Source organism: Poecilia reticulata, chromosome 18, assembly GCF_904066995.2.
Source record: "Poecilia reticulata chromosome 18, P_reticulata-male-v2, whole genome shotgun sequence".
Classification (NCBI taxonomy): domain Eukaryota; kingdom Metazoa; phylum Chordata; class Actinopteri; order Cyprinodontiformes; family Poeciliidae; genus Poecilia; species Poecilia reticulata.
Window position 1 is genome coordinate 5,145,107 of NC_088847.1, and position 21,501 is coordinate 5,166,607.

Consider the following 21,501-nt stretch of genomic DNA (forward strand, 5'->3'; position numbering starts at 1 on the left):
ATGCCAGGTCTCACTCTTCTCTGAAATACTGGGTCATCTCAATTGACAGACAATCTTCCCCGTCAGTCTTTGCAGGAGAAAAAAGGAAGGTCATTCGCCGAAGTTTGTCCTGGAGAGAAGCCTTGGAGTTTTTGCCATTTTGTTTGTGTGATGATGTACTTTGTTCACGTCTGTTGTCTAGCGGAGTCCTTTCTGTATGCTCTCGTTGAAAAACCTTTTGTCTGACTTTCTCGGCGTGCTTCATCAAAAAGTTGTTTTGCTTCGTCAGAATTTTCTTCTTGCCTTCCATCAACTTGTAGGTTTCTTTCAATACAATTGAATCTTTCAGTTTCAAATTCAAGGCAACAACTTCTTCTAGAAGCTTCTCGTTGCTTTCCTCCAGTTGCTGAAGTTCTTCCCGTCTGGTGATGCATTTTTCTTCCAAGACTTTTTGAGACTCCAGTTTCACTTTCAAATCATCAATTTGCCGTTTTAACTTTTTGTTTATCAATCGATCAGTCTTAATCTGTTTCTCCAGGTACTTGCAATCATCTTCCAGATCTTTTGTATTGTCTATTCTGAATGCAATTTTTTGGACTTCCTTAGCCATGGTTTCATTCTCCTCCCTGATTTTTCCGGCTGTATGCAGCAGTTTGCAAACTCTGTTAAAAAGTTTGCCAACTTTGTTACAAAATCTCTTCTTCAGAGATTTGCGCGGAAACACGGATCCTGAAATCTTTCCGAAATCAAACATTTTCAGCTTTAGTTTGATGAGCAACTACTAAAAGCTTTGCAGCAATTTCTGTAAGCAGAGACGACGCGAATCTTCTTCAAAGTGAGGCAAAGGGAATCTTACAATAAAGTCAAGGGTTCCACCTCTGTGACATCAAAGGAGTCTGTGACATCATTGTTGAAATAATTCTTTAGTCCCGTCGCCATGCCAACATGATGACCTGACAACATTCTGACACACAAGTTTATTTGATCAAGTTGACTGTTATGAAAGTTTTTACAGTTTCTGCCTAATGCCAACGTCTGAAAACAATCGTCTCTCTGCGCTATAGATCATTTTGTCTCTGTTTTAGACGGGGAACGGAGATAGGACAGACTCTTGCCACAAAACATGACTACATCCGTTGATAGAACTGTTTTATTTTTTCATAAAACATGTTCTCTTTCCAGTTGAAAATGTTCATAACGATGCAATTATGGAAAGAATCCCTAATATAAACACGTCAAATGTTCTGAGTGATGACATACCTCACCTGAGTGAAGTTGGCCCCCCCACCTTCTTCAAATCAGACAAAATTGGTGTCAAACGTTTGTGCTGGTTTGTGCAGCAAAAGTTTTCGTTTGTGCCGCTATCATTTTAAAGTTATAAAGAAATATTTCTAGAGGTCATCCAAATATACAAGAGAGCCTGGTTCAGATGCAACAAATAGAATTACAAACTCAACAAGAAAACAAGTAATCGAGAAACTTGATAGAATTAAAATAAGCTAATAAAATACAAGGTAAAAACAAGAGCGAGTTTCATCACTCAACCAGCCCCCCCACCTTCTTCAAATCAGACAAAATGGGTGTCAATCAACTCGCCTACGTTTGTTTGTGTAGCAAAAATTTTTGATTTTTGTTTGTGCTGCTTTGGCTTTGAAGATATTAATGAAAGTGTAAAGGTCAAAAGGTCAACCAGCCCCCCCACTTTTATGATATCCAACTTTCTTTATATCTTTAAAATGATAGCGGCACAAACGAAAATTTTGAGCGTTAGCACTAGCCGCTAGCTCAGTATGGGAGCTTAGAGCAGAGGAGCGACTGCAGCTGACAGTAAAACAAAATAAAATATGTCTTTATTTCTTACCATCTTCAACGTAGAGCCTTTAAAACCACATGATAAAATCTGAATACTTTTTTAGAAAACTCTGGTGCTGACATTTATGATACTTCCCAAATATTCAATTTACCTTATAGGTTCTCAGGCATCCAGCGCATGAATAAAATAAAAGTTTAAAGCAACTTAAGTTATAATTTAAATAACACATGACTTTTATTGAGAACCACTCGGTTCCACCCGAACTGCAGCTCCGTTGTGTTTGCATGTAACTGAGGGCGGCATCGAAAATAATGACCTGACGTCATTATGTTTGAAAGTAAACAACAGTTTCGATGTAACGGCCGAAGCCTTTTGCTCAGAGATGCGGCGGAAAACTTTCTCTTTCCTCGTTGACCGATCAGTTCATTCTGTACTCGTTCATCAGCGAGTAAGTGGAGGAAAAAAAATACCTCATCATGGGACCAGGTGACGGCAGAATATTGAGGGAAATATTGATATTCACCGCAAATTAAAATAAATAAATAAACACAAATATTAAAAAGAGCACTCTTTAAAAAAATACAGTAAGAACAGTTTAGTGAGAGTCAGCTAGACCCGATCAACGGTTGACTGCAAAACAACCAACGGCTGACTCTGAACCAATCAGCTGCTGTATTCTAAGCAGCCCCTCTTGGTCGGTCCGATTGGAACCACAGCTCTTGTGATTCCGAGGAGCCGGATGGAACCGGGTCGGAAGTTCTAATGCAAACACGGTCGGTCCTACTTTGAAACCGTTCCGTTCCTTGCGGTGCGAAAACGGCTATAATGTGGTAGAGTTTAAGGTTTATGTCAGATTAGCATATATATATAAATTGTAGCTTTGCTTACCCGCTAAAACCACAGCAGGATTAAGTCAAAATCCTCGCTCGTTTTTACCTCGTATTTTATTAGCTTATTTGAATTCTATCAAGTCGATTACTTGTTTTCTTGTTGAGTTTGTAATTCTATGTGTTGCATCTGAACCAGGCTCTCTTGTATATGGGATCTTGGACTTCTGTGACAAACTGTATATATATAAAAATGTATAAAGCTAAGATTGTATTATGTGTTTCACTATGTTTTCTGATGTAAAACTAATACATCAAAGGTCAATAAAATCATAAAACATAATGTTAAGATCTCATTTTTTTAAATTACTTTTGTATTTTAAGTCCAATGATTTCTTTATTGAACCATTTAAACATTTCTACTTTTACTTTTAACTATGTCCTCAATAGACTGAGCAAAACACTATGTGTTCTCATTTTATGATAAGTGATGTACATTAAAAGGCGCCTACTGATTGATTTTATTCAAATGTGACAGTTCATATTAATGAACATGCAATGTTGTAATAATACCAACACTGCGTGTTTTAGCAAAATGTAAATTTTCATCCATAGTTCCATAAAATAAACACAAAATACAAACATTTATACAATTTCATACATACAAATCAGACATACAGTAAAAACAAAAACTACATATAGTGAGGAAAAAGAAATGGCAAATGGTAGTAGAGAAAAAAGAAAAAAAAGTAAGGACAAGGGATTAAAAAAACAGCTAAACAATATACATCGTCAACAACATATATTGCAATAGACATGTGATCAATATCAAGAGATAACACATCTGATAGAATATTCACTGAACTCCAATCCAACACCGCACAGCATTCTGGGGGATATAGGCAGAGGAAAGGCTTTGCCTGGCTAAGGAGGGTTGGTGGCTTCAGGTAACCAACTTGCTCGTTGGTTACCTGCCAGTAACTTGTCAGCAGCAGTTTCAGGTTTTGCCACAGTCACTCATTACTGCTTAAAAAAACAAAACAAAACTACAGAATGAAGTGAAAACTGTGGATGAAACAGGAACGTTTAGAGTTTTTCAGATATTTAAAATAAAAAAACTAATAATCATTGATATCAACTGACATGAAACGCTTATATTGTGATGCATTTTTCAGCCATATTGTCCAGATCTTAAAACTACATGAGGAAAAAGGAAAGAAGATGATGGGTAGTAAAAGAAAGGAATGAAGGAAGCAAAAAGGGAATAACAAAGAAAAAGGTTAAAAAACAAAAAGCTTAGAAATGAAATGACTGTGGTTTTCCCCTCCCCGCCCCATATCTGGAGGTAACCTCAGCCTTCCTGAGCCTCAGCTCCTCCAGATGTTTCTCTAAAAGCTGTGAGGCGCCCAGCGTCTGCTCCAAGTCCAGCAGCAGGTCACCGTCCCCCAGCAGCCCACGGCGCTGGTTCATTCTGCCGTTGGCTCTCTGCAGGCGGTTCCGCTCCAGCCTGGTTTGGGTCAGGACGTCCCTCCTCTCCGCCACCAGGACCTCCACCTCAGCCAGCTGCTGCCGCTTGGCCCGGACCTCCACCTGGCTCCAGAGCAGCTTCTCTCTGACGTTTGACAGGACCTGACGGGCGCAACGAGTCAGCGCTGGTTAAGCGGTTAACGCTGTGACACGTTGTTGGACCGGTCAGCTCACCTCCAGGCTGCTGCTGATCCTCCTCTGCAGCTTTAGGGATTCTTCTCTTTCCCTTCCCGCCTGTTTCTTCCTCTCCAGCATGCTGGCCTGCAGCTCCTCCAACTGGACCCGCTGGGGGTGCTGGCCACGGAGCTCCGCCTCCAGCCTCTGGATCCTGGACCTCAGCGAGAAGTGCTTCAGACGCAGCCTGGTCAGTTGGTTCTGCCGGAGCTGCTCTGCTGTCAGCACCGCCTGCACTTTGGACCGGGCCAGGTCCGACCCCAGGCGGGGGCTCAGCGCCGCCAACGCAGCATCCCGCTTCAGCGCCAGGAACGCCTCCCACTCTGCCTCCACCTAAATGTGTCACACAAGACGTATTCATAAAATAAAACGTTTCCTCATTGTAAAATCAGTGGTAAGCTCATTATTTTTGCATGTTTTTTCTCTTGTCCTACTGATTGCTTTGTTTTCTTGCTTTTGAAAACATGTTTGAAATAAATGAATGAATATTTTCCAGGCATATAGTGACTTTTTATAGCACAATCAAATAACGATGTAACCTTCAGTTGTTATAAAAATGGTGCATATGTCAAATATGACTTCAAATCAATTTCACTTCCTAATTTAATGCCTTAAAACTGGGCCGTATAGCCATCAGTTTCCAAAAAGTTTTAGACGTTGAATTTGTGATTTTCATCTGTAGGCCACAGTCATTGAAATTACAAAAAGCAGAGGGTTGAAATATTTCACTGCATGTGTAATGAATCGATTTAATATATAATTTATCAAACGAGTGACAAAATATTTTTAATCTCCTCACGATTCATTTTTTAAGATGTAGCTCAAAATGTCACAGGACTGCTTCGAATTACAGTTTGTGCCACTAGATGGCAGCAGATCCTACACATTCAGACATTAAACATCATTTGGTTCGTTACTGAATCAAACTTGAAGTTCTGTTTAGATTTGTTTAAATTCTCGAGTGAGTCAGCTGACCTGCTCCATCATGACTGTGAAGTTCATCAGAATACAGGAAAAAACTGAAATATTCTAAGAAAATACATATTTTCTGGCAAATAAAAACTAGAATATAGGAACTAAAGCTCTCACAAGTATGACGTGTAAAAACACTCAGATATATATGTCAGTATGGTTATATGAGCTTTTAACTGTATTCTTTTTCTTAAACATTTACTGTAATACCCTGTTCTTTATGTCCTCTCCTCCTCTTTCTGTTGTCTTTCCTTCTCTCCTCTGTTCTACCTTCTGTTGTTTCCTTCCTGCCAGAATTACAAGAAAATTGAAAAATTCAACACATAACAGCAACATTAAGCTAGTTTTCTTCATATTCTTATGCAAACTTCACAACAGACAACAAAAATAATTCTAATTTATTAAATAACATTGAACTCCCCTATGCAATAAAATGACTTTCTGCACATATTCACCCATCAGCCACATGTTCTATCTATCTAAAATATATAGCTGCCAGTTTTCATTAAAGTCTTCAGCTGTGGGGAAACAGCTGAGTTTGAGCAACAATGGCCGCCTTTGTAGCTGCTGTCGCCTCCTCTGCCTCTCTGGCAGAGATAAATCTGCACCTGCTCAACACTTGGGAAGAACCACTGGGCTCTTCTAATCAGAGGGACCCAGAAATGTCTGCAGTTCTGGTAAAGATGTGCAAAAAGTCGTCATTACTTCAAAGCTGATTGGCACTCAAGGCCTTCCAGCCTATCTTTGCTAGGGTTGACTATAAATGTACGCACCCAGACAGCTTTGAGTGCCTAAGGCCTAAAACACTTAAGAGCTCAATTTCCAGACAATATTCCACAGTAACATGTCCTGGATGGCACCATTAGTTGTTAGCCAGCACCGGTAATCCAAAACAAAATAAAACAAGTCATTTAAAAGAGTCTAAATGAAATAGAAATAACATAAAAGCATATCAACTGATAACTAATCAAAAGCAATGGAGGGAAAAAAAGAACAAAGAAAAATCCTAAGGCGGCCACGCAGTCTACCGTCGTCTGCCATGTTTAAATAATGTTTTGTAATTTACTGAAATGCAGTTTTGCACTACATGTAACAGGATGAACATTTTCCAAAAAAATCCACTTTTGTCTCATCAGTTTAAGTAACTTTGTCCAAAAAGTTGTTGTTTTCTTTTTCTTTGAGGAATGTGACAGCAGTATTTAGTCAGAGGTCTCTTCAAGTTTGTTGAAAGACTGACTGCTACCACAATCAGAATTACTGTCTTTGTGCAAGAAAGTACAACATTTTTAAAAAATAGCAAATAGTGCAAATAACGAAGCAACCAGGACATGAAGGAATAAATAAATAAATAAATAATGTTCAGCATTTGGGTGAATTTGCAGTGTTCAAAAAGCTCCTCCCTTTGTGTTTTTTCTGGTCAGGAGGAGAGGTGTTGACCTGTAGGAAGGAACGCTCCAATAAATACAAGTACTGCCACAATTTGTTGCTTTTTAGCCTACTTTGTGTTGTCAGGCAGTTGATTTCTTGTTTATATCCGTCTGTAACCAAATCTGGATGAAAATGAACTTAACCATCAAATTGTGGTTAAACAGTGAACTTGTGACTTAACAGCAGGGGTTTATTATTTTTTTCACACACTTTTGTAGCCCAGACACCAACCTTGGCCAGCTTGTCGCGGGCCTGTGACCTGAGCTCCTCCGCCTGCTGCTGGGCCGTCTGTGAAGCAGTGCTGAGCCGCTGCTTCAGCTCAGACAGGACCTGGACGGACCGCTCATACTCCCGCAGCTGCCCCTCCTCAGGCCTGCCTCTCCCCAGCTGGCCCCCATCAATGGCTGAGTTGTGGAAGTATTGAGCCAGCTTCATCTGCAGCTGCCTGTTTAGTCGGCGGGCCTCGTCTCTCTGTGTGCTCAGCTCTTGGAGGGAATCTTCGTATTGGTCTTTTTTGTCGTCTGTACCTTCGGCAGCAGTAGTAGAACCGTCTCCCTCCTGCGTGGGGCTCTCTGTCTTTGGGGTGTCGAGGTTTAACCCCAAATATCGGCCACTGTTGCTCCTTTCAGTCTCAAAAACAACACTCTGACCATGTGACAGCGCGTGCTCAGAGTTGGTTTTGAGAGCGGTTGTGTGTTCTGACCCACAGGTGGCTGGTTCTTCAATAGAGGGGTCTGTTTTGGCTTCCCTGCTGCTATAAAGTTCTTCGTCATGATCTGAGAATACTATTTTATCAAATTCCTTCTTTTCTTCATTCTCTTTCTCCATTTTAAGTTTTAAATTCGCTAAAGAATTGTTTGATTTGCCTAAAACTAAAAGGCTCATGCAGTTCTGTAGTCGGTGACACTTTTCGTTTGGTTTGCGTTGTCCTGGATACTGAGTTCAGTAGCCAATCAGAGGCGTTCTGACGCTTTCCAATGAATATTAACAAGAGGAGTGTGCGAGTGGCTCGAGCTGTGAGGCTCGTTGCGCGCAGGCGCCGAGTGGAGCCTCCTACAACAAGAAGCAGCAGCCAGGCAAGATGGCGGACCTGGGGAAGAAGTACTGCGTTAACTGCCTCGCAGATGTCACCAACTTGCGGCTTCGCTGCACCGACTGCCCAGATATCGAGCTGTGCCCAGAGTGCTTCTCGGCGGGCGCCGAAATCGGCAACCATCGTAGATGGCACGGCTACCAGCAGGTCGACGGCGGGCTGTTCTCACTGTGGGGTCCAGAGGCAGAGGGAGGATGGACTAGCAGGGAAGAGCAGTCGCTGCTCGATGCCATCGAACAGTACGGCTTTGGAAACTGGGTACATCACTTTGTTATCATTTAATGACATAAGTTTGGATTTAAATAGCATAGAAACACCACCAGGCAGCGGCTAATGGCATGAATACAACATGTCCACCGGTTTTAGCGACGAAATATGTCAACTTTTAAGTAAACATAGACTGTTGTTAAACTTTACGAAACCTTAACAATGTTATTGAGAATTAAAAGAACAGACAGAATTGGAAATGCTTCATTAGTAATGTTTTACCTCATTTTAAAAGTTTGGCAGTGTTCTGATTCCAGGCTTTATAGATTTCGGAGGTACTTTCATGGTATTCAGAACAGTTAGATATTTTCTTACCAAATTAATTATGTTTATTTGACCAAATTCTCGCCATCTTTCCTGTCCCTGCTTTATAAATACCACCACCATGTTTCAGTAGAAGGATGGTGTTTATAAAGTTATATGAACAGTGTCAGTTTTCTGCCATGCATAGTATTGTGATGAATATGCAGATAGCTTATTAATTTGTCAATGTTTTTCTGATTGAACACTGATTTGTCAGTTTTAGCCTGATATGATCACATGAAGTCCCACAGTAAGCTGAATTTAAATAGATTTCTGCTTTGATCGGCTCATTCTGATGTAAAATCTGCATTACTATAGACAGTAAAACATGACTTTGATCTCTCTGTATAGATTCTAGATTTCTTATCGTAGTGTGTGACACTTTCTTTATGCCAAACAAAACATGATCGTAATGTGTTTGGCATTTTGACAACCTTACATGGTCAAGTAAGGAAACTGCAAAAGATGGAAGCTAAATTGGATCAGCCAACTGAACAGACACTATTTAATATTTGTAAAAATAAAAATAAAAAAAATAAAAATTAGAATAGAATACGCTTCACATATTGGAAGCTGGATTTTATCTATATAGAAGTAAATAAGTTGAAGTTTGATCGCTTTGAATAGTTTGGATTTTGAAGTAGAATCACTTGAAAGCGAGTGCAGATCTGTCACCGAAGTCGAAGATGAGAATACATCAGCTGCATGTGATGCATATGAAAAACTTGCATGATTTATTTGAATTATTTTTCCATTTTAATGCATTGCTGCTTCTGAAGAAACTATTCATGAATCGGGTCTGTTGGTGTGTTTCGCTGAGGCGCAACACTACCAGTGAGTGTTGATTGTGATAAATGACCACAGCAACGGCGTTGTTTTTGCTTTTACTGCATTGTTTCTATTCCTACATTGCATCGGTCAAAAAGAAAAAACAAAAACAAGGAAACAACGTTGTTTAACAAAAGTCTTTCAGAATGAATCATTTAAGGAATATTAAATTATCCGATTAATGCTAATTCAGCTGCATCTCATAAATTTACACACACACACTTAAAAAAAAATCTATATATCCCATAAATTTTTTTATTTTTTTAATTTGTGAATGAAATTTCCTAATCTGGGACCTGAGTCCCGATTTTCGTACCACAAAAAAGCAAAGGTGGTATGACATTAAAAAATCCTTTAATATGTGACGATAAGAACTATTAATTACTTATTTTTTAGGTAACTGTATGAAAGTGACTGTCGCAACAAACACAAATACTGCTCTAGAATAACATATACATGTGTAATATGCTTCTTCGGGACACCAGTCAGATAAAGAAATCTGATTTGTATTATTAAACTACACAGTAACTGCATTTAATCATATTTTCATATTTATTGATAATTTTGTTTAACAAACAGTGGAGAAACGACCCCGACAATACAGTGTTATTTTTAACGTCAGTAATTTATGATATTGTGACAATAAATCAAATCTATTATAATTAGAAATGTATCACAATAAACAAATAACAATATGATGCAATACATATGCACACTATTCTGCAGCTTGTCATTATTCAGATCATCCTCTTAATAACTTTGACCAAAATTACTAAAATACTGAACAAATTAATCCATGTTTTAAAATGTAAAAGTAATTAAAGAAAATGTTAGATTTAGCAGGTTTTAAATGTTTTCAAGCAGTATATTCATAGCATTTCCAAATTTAAGTAATCTTTTTAATGAAGTATTTTTTTGTCAATTGGTTGTAAGAAAAAAAAAGTGCGGATTTTTCACCTAGCCAAACATACAACCCAATATTACGATTTGTATTATATCAACAGATATATAAATGTATCCATTGATATATTCCTTTTTGCATGTGTGTGTGCTTACACAAATACAAATGTGCATCTCTCTCCTGAAGGAGGACATGGCCGCACACGTCGGACCATCCCGAACGCCGCAGGAAGTCATGGAGCATTACGTCACCATGTACATTCACGGTAACCTTGGTAAAGCCTGCATCCCCGACAGTATTCCCAACAGAGTAACTGACCACACTTGCCCAAGCGGGGGCCCCCTATCACCCAGCCTCACCACCCCGTTGCCCCCGTTGGACATAAGCCTGGCTGAGCAGCAGCAGCTCGGATACATGCCTCTGCGTGACGACTACGAAATCGAGTACGACCAGGATGCGGAGAAGCTCATCAGCGGGCTGTCGGTTAACTACGACGACGAGGATGTGGAGATCGAACTGAAACGGGCCCACGTAGACATGTATGTGCGCAAGCTGAGGGAGAGGCAGCGGCGCAAGAACATTGCCCGTGACTACAACTTGGTGCCTGGGTTCCTTGGCAGAGATAAGAAAGACAAGGAGAAAGAGAAGCCTGGTGGGTTGCAGGTCATAGGCGGTTCTGTCCCTACGGGTGGATCGGGAGCATGCAGCGCCGCAGTCGGACCGGCTTCCACGACGGCGACGGGGTCCGTCCCCATTCCGAGCACACCTAAAAGAAAGATCACCAAGGAGGAGAAAGAGCAGCGAGTGAGGCTACGGGCGCTCTGCCAGTTCATGGCTCATCGGGAGTTTGAGGAGTTTTTTGAGAATATGCACAAGGAACGGGTGCTGAGGGCCAAGGTGCGCGAGTTGCAACGCTACCGCCGCAACGGCATCACGCGCCTGGAGGAGTCCGCCGAGTACGAAGCCGCCCGTCACAAACGGGAGAAGCGCAAGGAGAACAAAAACGTGGTGGCCTCCAAACGCGGCGGGTCGGGAGGGGCCGGGCTCGGCTCTGGGTTGGGACTTGGCGGCGGCGGGGCAGGCGGTGGAGGCGGTGTCACGGTGGGACTCGGGGTTGGGGGCGGGATCAAGGAAGAGAGCAAAGATGGAGAGTTTGCCGCCATCGAGAACTTGACGGGGTTTGAGTTGCTGTCAGATCGGGAGAAGGTGCTGTGCAACTCTCTTAACCTGAGTCCAACACGCTACCTGACTGTCAAAACCATCATCATCAAAGACCACCTGCAGAAAAGGCAGGGCATCCCGGCAAAAAGCCGACTGCCCGGCTACCTGGACAAGGTTCTCAAGAAGCGCATTCTCACCTTCCTCACAGAGAGCGGCTGGATATCCAGAGATGCTTTGTAGCGATCCGTCTCCGGTCGGCGATCACAAGCCGACGATCGCCAGTAGCTGACTAGCTTCACACTCTGGAGGCCGGATGGAACTACTGCCTCTCACCGACTACTTTTTCTAGTTCTTCTTTTTTCACTTTGCGAATATGTACAATTCAAATAGAAAATATGCCCCACTGGAATAATAACTATATTTTCATACAAGGCCTAGGAAGAAAAGTATAAAAAAAAAAGATGCTGGGCTGAAGATGTCCAGCACCTTTTGAGTTTACTATTGTGTGCTTCCCGCTACAATTCTTGATGAATAAATTATGGTATTTTGCATTTTGGGATTTGTTTATCTCAAGTGTCACTCCTAAGCATCATTGTAAAGGTGAAAGAACGAACGAGTGGAACCTATTTCATACTGAAAAATAAGGGTGTTCCACTCATCTGGTGTTTGAAACCACGTGTTTGCTGAGGAGCCTTTGTGATGACCTTTTTGTTTTCACTATATAGTTGTACCGATTTACGGAATTCCATTCAGTTTCATGCACTGGTACCGTCACATTGTTTTGTCAATGCTACATTAGCACTAAAGGGGTAATGAATGGTCAGTAGACTAAAGAAAAATTTATTGCAAGCACCAAAAGAGAAGCTTAAAGTTGAGTGTTGTCCAATAGCGGACACTGCCAATGTTCATTGAAGTTCTAGCTGAATTAATAACCGGCAGATTGAAAGTATTTTGATAAGAATAGTATGTTAAAAATGGGGAAAAAGTAGGATGCCAAGTCGTGTTTAACTCAAACCCGCCGACGTCTGGTTCGTGAATTTTATTTGCCTTTGTCAAGAGTGGACACTGTTGTGATTAAAACTGTTACAAACGCTAAAAGGTTCCCCAGAAATAGTTCTCACGCTACCATTAGGGTTGTTAAAATACAAAAGTGCCTAAAACCTAGGTCAGAGAAAAGCCTTGCCTTGATTCCGGTGAGTGGTACGGAACGGTTCATTATGCTAGTTTATGGACTGGCCTATTCCGGAAACATTTCCACCGCCAATTGGAGTCTAACTAGGTAGGCCAGGTTAAACCCAAACACCTGGCGTTGCGACATACTAATGTGACTACAAACTTGGCGGTTTAGTGTGTATCGTCCTTGATGCAAGCAATAATGTCTTATTTCCTCCAATGAGTAGAGTGTGTTGTGTGACAGTAATAGCTCCACCTTAACCGTACAATACCGTTCTCCTGTTGACCTCCAACCGAACGGGGCCCAGGAACGGTGTGGTTCATGCCAGTTGTATGAGTCATTTTTACAATAGAAACAAAGTAGTGAACTGACTCATGTCATACTGCTTAATCGAGGTGAGGCATAAGTGTAAACACATTTTATAACCTGCTAAATTTTCTGTAGCAGTTTCACCTGAGTGTTATTGAACTTGGTTTTACAAAGACAGAAGCTAAAAGACTTCTTGGCCTCCTGATAAAGACATGTAAATATCCTGTAGCATCACAGAGCCAAACTTACTGGTATCCCTGTTGTCAGTACTTCATACAGACCCCGTTCCCAGCAGGACAGAGCTATATTTCCTAAGACAACTCACAAGGATGGAGAAGAGACGGAGAGGGATCTTTGACTAAATCAGCTATTTCCTAGATATTCTGTAGAAACTTAGACGGCCAATAAAGAACATTGATCTTGGGTGTCAATGTCTGGTTAAACGTCACACCTTCTCCTTTTACTGGCATAATTTTATTGAAAGTTGCCTGGTATTCGATGATGCAACCCTTTTCTGACAAGGTTCCCTGGATCTTTGGAAGGCCCACAGAACCGCAACCGTTCTTAACATCGTCGTCCCTCATTTCCTGCCAAAGCTGCCCAGAGTTTTTAATTTGTCAAAACAGTTCTGAGTCTGACCAAAGAACACAATTTGAGCAAATTCCCCAAGTTTATGTTGGTGATATTAGGACAGAAAAAAAAGTTTTTTTTGTTTTTCTGGTGGCAACCGGTTGGGAACTTTCTCCTCTGAATAAATCATTTAAATTATTATTATTATTTTTTTTACTTATACTTACCATGAGGGCTATTTATCTGTACTAGGAGTAATTGGTTAATTTAGCTCTAAAGCCTTTCATGAATGCATTGCATCTTAGATATTCTTTCTACTACAGCCTCCCATAAGGGTATAAAAAGAATAATGTACTAGTTCTCTAAACCCTGAGAAAAATCCTCTGCCTCTCAGGTTGTGCATCAAAACCATGTGTTCCCTTCTCCCAAAGTCTCTCATTCTGAGGTCAGAACCTGAACAGCATTACCAGATACTTTATTTCCTCATCACTGCTCTTACGTTGGTTTTTCTTGTTTGTTTAATTCTACTTTAGAGCTAAACTGACTCCATCTTACTTGGATATGTTTCTTGGTTTATCCAGCAGTTGTTAAAAAGAAATGAAGAAAATGTGAGTTGATCCTGGAACATCTGTTTGCATTTGTTGTTAATGGTTGCTCTGGGCAGCAAAGGAGGGTTGGGGGTTATTTGTTATCACTTTTGAGCATATCCCCTGGATGTAATGAGGCTGTAGACGTTCTTGTGATACAACAATCAATGTGTCCAAGTAGTGAATGTATTTCTGTTGAAAGGAGATGTGAAGTGTTCAAAATAAGATCCTAACCAAAGTTTTTATCGTCTCGTATGGGCAAATTTGCTAATTGAAGTCTTCAGATGACCTGAAGCGTATCTTTCACACAGGCTAATGGGTGTGGGTCTTTTATCTTTTCCAGACAAACACTGAGACCAGTGAGACCTTCTGTCCTCGTTTATACGAGTCCAGAAACGGTGTTGGACTTAAAAGAAACACTGGTTGGAGGTTGAAAAATCTAAATATAGCATAAATGTTTTATGTTTTGAACACTCGGTGGTGGCGTTTATTTCCAGCTGATGACTGAAAGCTTGAAATTGAAGCTGTTTGATTTTTTATTTTTTCAGCTTTCGGTCAGGACTTTTTAGAACAAGTCGTAAAAAGAGGGTGTTTTTGCTTACTTATTTGAACCAAATGTAAATAATTTGTAAGATAAGAAATACGTAATGTACAGTATTTTGTGTTGTGCAAATTTTTATAGGTTTTGTATTAAAAACAGATTTTTGACAAAAAGAATGATTCTTCTTTTTCTTTCTTCGTGTTCCATCTACTGGTCTCGAATCACAGAGCTTCTGTTTTGCTTCTCCGATGCTAATTAATTTAATATTTAGAGATATTTTCTCGTCTCCTTTCATAGAGTAGATCTAATGTTGACGCTGTTGAGGCACACAGAGAGAAGGGTTAAACAGGAAGTGAATGAGATCTGCATGTCGATGAGGTTCCTTTGGTCACAATGTTTTCCTTCACGAAGAAAGAAATCGGATTCAGATTCTGTGGGTACCACCTGGTGGCAGAAAGAGGAAGTGATGGAAGACGCTCAGACCTTAAGCTCCAAATCGTTCATTACTTCTGACTCAAAAGTACCAGAACATCCACTCTGATTTGCTTACAGCTATTTAAATATGCACAAGATGTTCTTTCGGGGCATGTCAACTGCATTACTGGAGGAGGAAAAGAACACAGTGAGCACAGTGAAGAATGGTGGCGCCGTTCCTTCGGCTCTGGAAAACTGACTTATGGAGAACAAGATGAATTCAATCAAGTATCAGGAAACCCTGGGAGACGCTGTAACGCCAGCTGTGAGGAAGATGAAGCTGGGGTGTGTTTGAAATTCCAAAGGGGACAATAATTTGAAGCGTATCTCGGTCACCACTGAGGCTTGATTTCAGAAGTACTAAACGATCCTACAGTTTCCATCATTGCCATTGTTTTCTTGGGATTCTGATAAGATTTTTAAAAAAGTGGTGTGGCATGTGGACCATTCCTCACAATTCTCATGTGCAAGTACTTCATAATTAGTATTTTTGCCTCGTCTTTGAGTCGGTCTGATTTCCGACTGAGATGTTGACCTCGGTATGCATGGTAAATTATTAACCAAGCTTATTTTATTGTTTATTGCCAACGGATGCTAGCGTGTACAGTTTGCCAGTGGACCCAGTTTGCATTGGGGGTTAACTCCATGTAGGTACGACCGCAAGAAACAGCAAAAAGTTCCATGGTTAAAATGTTTGCAAGTGCAGCTGTGCAGTCAAGTTTAAGAGTTTAATACAAAAATTGTATTATATTATTTCAATAAGGCATGTGGCTTGAAGCCATGAGTTTTACAGATGGTGGACAGCTAATGTGGATAATGTTTGAAGGATAATACAACATAAAAGAGAGGGGGAAGTACTTTTTGGGGTAATTATTGATTATTTGATTTGATTTAATTTGATTTGATTGATGCTTGTTTATACTAACGTGGCCTTTAAGACAGACACTTGAATCCCATACAGCGCCCTATGTGATTATTGGCAACCCTGGAAAAGATAAATAAATACAAACAAAAAAACTTTTACTGCAGTCGTATAATCTTAAATACAAAAGTAAAACATTTAAATTTAGAAACCTTTTTTTTTTATTAATCGCTTCCAAAATCAATAAAGAAAAAAGATCTATTTATTTATTTAAAAGTATTTATTTTTAACTTGATCGTAGGTGAAAAGCAAACTAAAGTCATGTTGTGGGAGTGGGCACTACGTCGCCATAGTGACAGTTAGTTGTCATCTACGTGCTGTAAATATAATTTTCCAGCAGCATAAGTCAAGGTGGGTTTATCTGCAGCATTCAAAAACAAACTCCCAGAAAACAGAGTATTTATCAACATACTTGATCAATGATATTTGTGTATTTACTTAGCAATTTGGATGAGGGCATTTGACAAAATGTAATGCTTCATAATTGGTTACTGTACCACTTTTATGGTATAAAGCAATCCGAAGTGCTTTGTTGCTTAAATGTTCTATTTAAATACACTTGACTTAAAGTATCAAAATACATAATGAAGTTGTAATGCATGAGAATGCACTAATGTTCATCTTTTTTTCTTTTTTTTTGCTAAGGCTAAACTAACCATGCCCTTTCCTCCTCATTTGTAGTGTATGTGTCCTGCTCCACCCAGACAAATAGTTTTATTTGTAAAGTTCCTCCCTCTGAAGCGTGGAAACAACCAGGTTCAAAAGTAGTGTTCTTTTTGGGTTTGGCATGATTATGCCTCCGTACCTCTGTGTGGCTCAGAGTCGAGTCAGGCGTACAAAAGCCACACAGAGGGCGGAGCCTGACCGACTGACCAGGAACAAGAAGCTGTCCCAATGGAGAGTTGATCTAGTTGCATTGGTTTTATTCACCAAAACATTCAATCTTTCAAACTTTGAAGATTTTCTTTAATGATGCTGATATGGTTTAAATACTGATGCTAGCAATGCATTGTAGATTTTAGCAAGACATCGACTACTAACCCTTTTCATGTTTTGATCTTTCTCCTGTAGTAGATCTACAGATGTGTTTATAGTACATCAACAACTGTTGAACTGAACTGGAGTGCACTTGTATGAGTCACAACTTCTACTGTTGCTACTTTCCACTTGTGTACCGAGGCTCAGGATCTGAAAGTCAAAATAAAATAAAAAAAACTTCACACATTCCAGTGTTACTTTAATCCAATGCAGACATATTGGTGAAGGTTAGATCATTCCAACATGCTGATATACAGAGGTGGGCACTAACTAAAGCACTAATCATAAGTATTAGCTTTGCTAATGCGCTACACCAACATGTTATTTAGCAGAAGCTAATGCTACTGCGCTAATTTCAATTCAAATATCTGCCCCTAAAGGATAACCAGCCCTCAAACAAAAATTTAATTTTCAGATTCACTTCCTATAATGCTCCAGATATATTTATTTTTATATATTGTATATTTATATATACTGTGCTTTATTTTGTTTCTGTATGTTTGCTTGAAATAATGTTATTGGGGAATTTTTTTTAAAGGCGAGGCGAGGAAACAGAATTACTGCGTTAACAGTTTTTACTCACTTTAAAATAAGAGCATGAATATAATTGTCCAATTACTTGAATTTTTTTTTATCAGTAAATAGCCAAAACTTCAGAGATGTTGAACTTTTATCTGAAAGTTTGCTCATTGCATTTTAGAAGTTATCCAGAGAAATTGAGCTAAGGGAACCAAGTGCACCAAATAGTTTTTAAAGTTAGCAAAAGTGCTAAATGAAAAGTAGCTCTGCTATTAGCACATTAGCAGAAGTGTGCCCACCACTGTAGGTATACATCAATATTATTATGAAGTTAAGATGACAAAAAGTTTAATTTTACTGAAACTGCACAGGGATTCATCACCTGTTTCCATCACATCTCTTTAGCTTTAATTCAGTGATGCAGTTCAAACTCCAAGCACTAAAAGACAAACCGTAGAAACAGAAGTTTGGAATGACACCAGCAGCAGCATGGGTTCTACCCGTCATGTATAAACTCAGACCCAACATGCCTTTATTTAGAACCTCTGGTTTAATGACGCTGGTCTGCTCCACACTGTGAAAGCTTCTTGTAAATTTGTGTTTCCAACAGATCCTGAAAAAATGCAAACCACAATGATGATGACAACATATTTACTGTACAGGCCGGGGTCTACTGGTAGAAGAAGTTTAAAACTGCTGGACGCTGTCCCCAGAGTTTGCATTGCTGGTCCAGTCTCAGAATGTGAGGACAGTTTTTGAGGGAAATGACCACTTTGCTTTGGGCAGTCCACCGCGTCCGTTGTCTTCCACTGGCAGCACTGACCCCGCTTCGTTACGCTATTAGCCAATCAGTCCTAAGAAGCCTTGGCCACGCCCACCAATGCCGGCCTCAGGGTTCGACCGTGCAGCTTGTAGCCCACTTTGGTCACCACGGCGACGGTCCCGGGCTCCTTGCCCTCCACGGGGGCGTGGAAGAGCGCCTCGTGCTCGTAGGGGTTGAACTTCTGGCCCTCGGGGTTGAACTTGAGCAGGCCGTGCTTGGTGAAAACCTTCTGGATCTGGACCTCGGTCATCACCAGGCCGTCGTACAGGTTCTTCAAGTGAGGGTTCTGACTCGTCACCTCCTCTTTCGGGACACTCTCCATCGCTTTCTCCAGGATGTCAGCCACCTCCAGAAGGTCCTTACAGAAGCCCTGAATGCCTGGAGAGAATGGAAGAAGTTTGAACAGCTCATGGCTTTGAAATATGACTATTTATTCTTTTAAAAGCTTAAATTACAGAAACCTGACCACGTATTGGACAATGACAGGCCCTTAAGTGTATTGTTAGAACTATGTAACACATTCTAAACCAATCTGGCCACTTCAAGAACAACGAAAGAGTTTCTGTTGCTCATTTGTGACATCTAGTGGTTCATATTGGCAACTGCAAAAAAATATGTCTGGTTTATCTGTTTTTTAGGTTTGCTGCTCGTCTGTTCCTTTGGTCTTTTTTCTTCTCAACTTTTTAATTTCTTGACAGCTTGATCAGCAAAGCAGGTTGATGAATTTGATTGGCAATCAGAAAACAAACTTCAGAGAAAAACATTTAAATCACATTTATTTTTTTATAAATGAATACAAGTTTGATGAAAAATGTAATATTAAAAAGTTTTTGGGATTTTTTTAAAGGTTTTTTCTCATCTCTCTAACATTCTGAGGCCCCTCCAGCGCCCTCTGGAGGCCCCCCACTTTGCAACACATCATAAACCAGTGTTTTTCAAACAGCTTTGTTCTATAAATGGAGAGGTTTTTACCGTATAACTTGGCGTCCTCCACCATCCGTTGACCCCTGGTCCTCAGGTTCTCTGTATCTGCTAGAGCTCTCTTATACTTTTCCTGCAAATGAGACAAAGTGGACAAAGAACAATTGGCTACAGGGGAGTACATTTCTACCAAAACAAACAAGCAAAAAACAACTCAGAAGTTTTTAGAAAATTAAATGGAAAAAAAAAAAACCTTGGATATTCTCTGCTATCAAAAAGAAAAAGAAATTCCATGACTGAAGGAATAAATTTCTAACATTAAAGCCAGGACATTTTCTAACATTGTATTTTCCGAAATTTTAAAGAAAAAAAAGGAGAAATTTTGCCACAAAAAGTGACAGAAGATAGTAAATTTAGGTGAAACAAATCTGAATGTTTGTGTGCGTCATAATGACATCTAGCCATGCATTCTAGTGGTAATATTAGCAATATTACCACTGGGAAATTACAGATTACAAATTGTAATTTCTTTTCTCGCAGGTTTACAACTTCTATCTATCTGAGAACCCCGATAGTTTTCTTGGAAATCTGCAAAATTAATCAAGATATTTGGTAAAAAAAAAATCATACATTTTTTTCAAAATGAGAACAACCAGCTGCTACTACTGGCGGAAAAGACGAAGAAGACGTGGTGTGCTTTTAAATTACTTATTACTGAACAAACACATTCATACCTGGATTTAATTGCATTTCTTATTTAATGGAAACACTGCAATTGCGAAATTGTGCTTTTTTTTCGACATTCGCAAAATATCGACAAGGATTTGCGTAAATTTGTAAAGGAAACCGAGCTGACAAAGAAGCAGAGCTCGGGACTGTATGCCCGCTCCAACCACTGCGCCTCACGCGACGCCTCATTTGCTTTTTAATCAAATGCCCATCAGGACAAACACATAGGTAGATGAACATGCTGACTCTTACCGTCATCTCCTTCAGCTGCTCCTCCAGCTGGACCTTCTCCTCAGTAAGAACCTTTTCTGCTGGGCTCTGCTCCGTCTTCTCAGGCTCCTCCTCCGAGCCGGGGCCATTCTTCTGCTGGGTGGCAGTGCACAGCAACCGCACAGGTGCTCTGCAATGGAAGACAACAATTACATCACTTATCTTTTGATTCCATCAAGGCAGCTTAATACAGACTAAACACACCGACAAATAAGTGACGCAAGTAACCTAGCCGCCTCGTACTAGTAGACAAGGACTGCATCACTCGTCAATTTATGTCATCATCTCTCAACAGCCAATTGGATTGCATCGTGATAATGACGCCTAGCTTCATTCATAAAGTCCTAACAGGCTGGATAGAGAACGTAGCGTGAAATCGAAGCACAAACACACAATGTAAAGCTAACAAAGACAGAAGCTCCACGATGGAGGGCGTCCCAGACACACTTTAAATGGCTTCACCTCAGGAAGTGACATTATGTCATCACCATTCTCCTGCGCCAACAATGTCAGTGATAATACGGCAGTCAGACGTTAAAGTGGCAGCATGTCTGCCAATGTAGTAGAAATAAGTATCTAATGTGTTAGTTGTTATTCCTGTAAAGGTCAACAGAGAAGTCTGAAAAAGGCAGGAAAAGCTAACCGTGCTAACCGGTTCCCACCATGAGCTGTGAGCTACCAGCGGTTGAACTCCAGGTCAGAGCGAGTCCCTGCGGTTCTTCCCAAGTCTCAGCTAAATAATAAAAAAAAACGCAGCTCACCTCTTTAGCGCAGGGGACGCTAACGCAGAGTAGCTCTGTCTCACTGCTCGGACACACCAGCTCGCCATTTTCCAAATGCACAGAAACACACGCTGACGACTTGCGTAAGCTTGATTCCGACACCGTGATGGCTTGAACCAATCAAATTCGAGTACGAAGAGGCACTCGCTGTCAGTTGACCAATGGGAAGTAGGTAACATTTTGACGTCTTAGTCAAGTGTGGTTGAGTTTGAGTCAAAGGTGAAGGCTGCACATGTGACCAAGGGCAGTTATTTTTAAGTCTTATAGATTATTAAATAGAATTATTTTGTATTTTATAAAATTATAATTAGATTTTCCACTTCAGTCGAGCTTTCTTTGGTAGGCGTGATGTCGTAAGCTGGGAAAATAAAATATATATATATAGTTTTGAGGCCCATTTTCTGTTGGAAATATTGCATCATAATGGTGCAGAAGTGTTTTTTCCCCCCTAAATATGATTTATTTTACAATAATCTTTTACAATAATGTTATTCTTCATTTTTAAACATGGCTATCAATAACCATGGCTATCATTAACTTCAATTCTCTCACCATTCATGTGTTTTTGT

At 40.2% G+C, this 21,501-nt stretch overlaps 3 protein-coding genes across 3 annotated transcripts; 1 reads left to right on the forward strand and 2 right to left on the reverse strand.

Annotated features, from left to right (window-relative positions):
- Window positions 1-3,122: 3,122 nt before the first annotated feature.
- cfap184 (cilia and flagella associated protein 184) lies at window positions 3,123-7,802 on the reverse strand. The gene is made up of 3 exons (XM_008435094.3): window positions 6,952-7,802; window positions 4,321-4,653; window positions 3,123-4,248 (listed from the first exon to the last, which is right to left on the reverse strand). Exons 1-3 carry the CDS (start codon window positions 7,603-7,605, stop codon window positions 3,916-3,918), a joined length of 1,320 nt encoding a protein of 439 aa, XP_008433316.2. The 5' UTR covers window positions 7,606-7,802; the 3' UTR covers window positions 3,123-3,915.
- Window positions 7,781-11,824, forward strand: tada2b (transcriptional adaptor 2B). The gene is made up of 2 exons (XM_008435093.3): window positions 7,781-8,071; window positions 10,299-11,824. Exons 1-2 carry the CDS (start codon window positions 7,802-7,804, stop codon window positions 11,511-11,513), a joined length of 1,485 nt encoding a protein of 494 aa, XP_008433315.1. The 5' UTR covers window positions 7,781-7,801; the 3' UTR covers window positions 11,514-11,824.
- A 5,246-nt stretch (window positions 11,825-17,070) lies between these two features.
- grpel1 (GrpE-like 1, mitochondrial) lies at window positions 17,071-21,062 on the reverse strand. The gene is made up of 4 exons (XM_008435095.3): window positions 20,912-21,062; window positions 20,133-20,280; window positions 19,203-19,284; window positions 17,071-18,608 (listed from the first exon to the last, which is right to left on the reverse strand). Exons 1-4 carry the CDS (start codon window positions 20,977-20,979, stop codon window positions 18,262-18,264), a joined length of 645 nt encoding a protein of 214 aa, XP_008433317.2. The 5' UTR covers window positions 20,980-21,062; the 3' UTR covers window positions 17,071-18,261.
- Between the last annotated feature and the right edge of the window lie 439 nt (window positions 21,063-21,501).

Bases quoted from the DNA above. Each gene is read 5' to 3' on its own strand.
- tada2b (XM_008435093.3), top strand. From the start codon at position 7,802: ATGGCGGACCTGGGGAAGAAGTACTGCGTTAACTGCCTCGCAGATGTC. The intron at 8,072-10,298 runs GTACATCACTTT...TCTCTCCTGAAG, and splicing joins AGTACGGCTTTGGAAACTGG to GAGGACATGGCCGCACACGT.
- grpel1 (XM_008435095.3), bottom strand. From the start codon at position 20,979: ATGGCGAGCTGGTGTGTCCGAGCAGTGAGACAGAGCTACTCTGCGTTA. The intron at 20,281-20,911 runs GTGAGCTGCGTT...CTTCCATTGCAG, and splicing joins GCGTCCCCTGCGCTAAAGAG to AGCACCTGTGCGGTTGCTGT. The intron at 18,609-19,202 runs GTAAAAACCTCT...CATTCTCTCCAG, and splicing joins GGAGGACGCCAAGTTATACG to GCATTCAGGGCTTCTGTAAG.
- cfap184 (XM_008435094.3), bottom strand. From the start codon at position 7,605: ATGAGCCTTTTAGTTTTAGGCAAATCAAACAATTCTTTAGCGAATTTA. The intron at 4,654-6,951 runs GTTGGTGTCTGG...TGACACATTTAG, and splicing joins CCCGCGACAAGCTGGCCAAG to GTGGAGGCAGAGTGGGAGGC. The intron at 4,249-4,320 runs GTGAGCTGACCG...TGCGCCCGTCAG, and splicing joins GGATCAGCAGCAGCCTGGAG to GTCCTGTCAAACGTCAGAGA.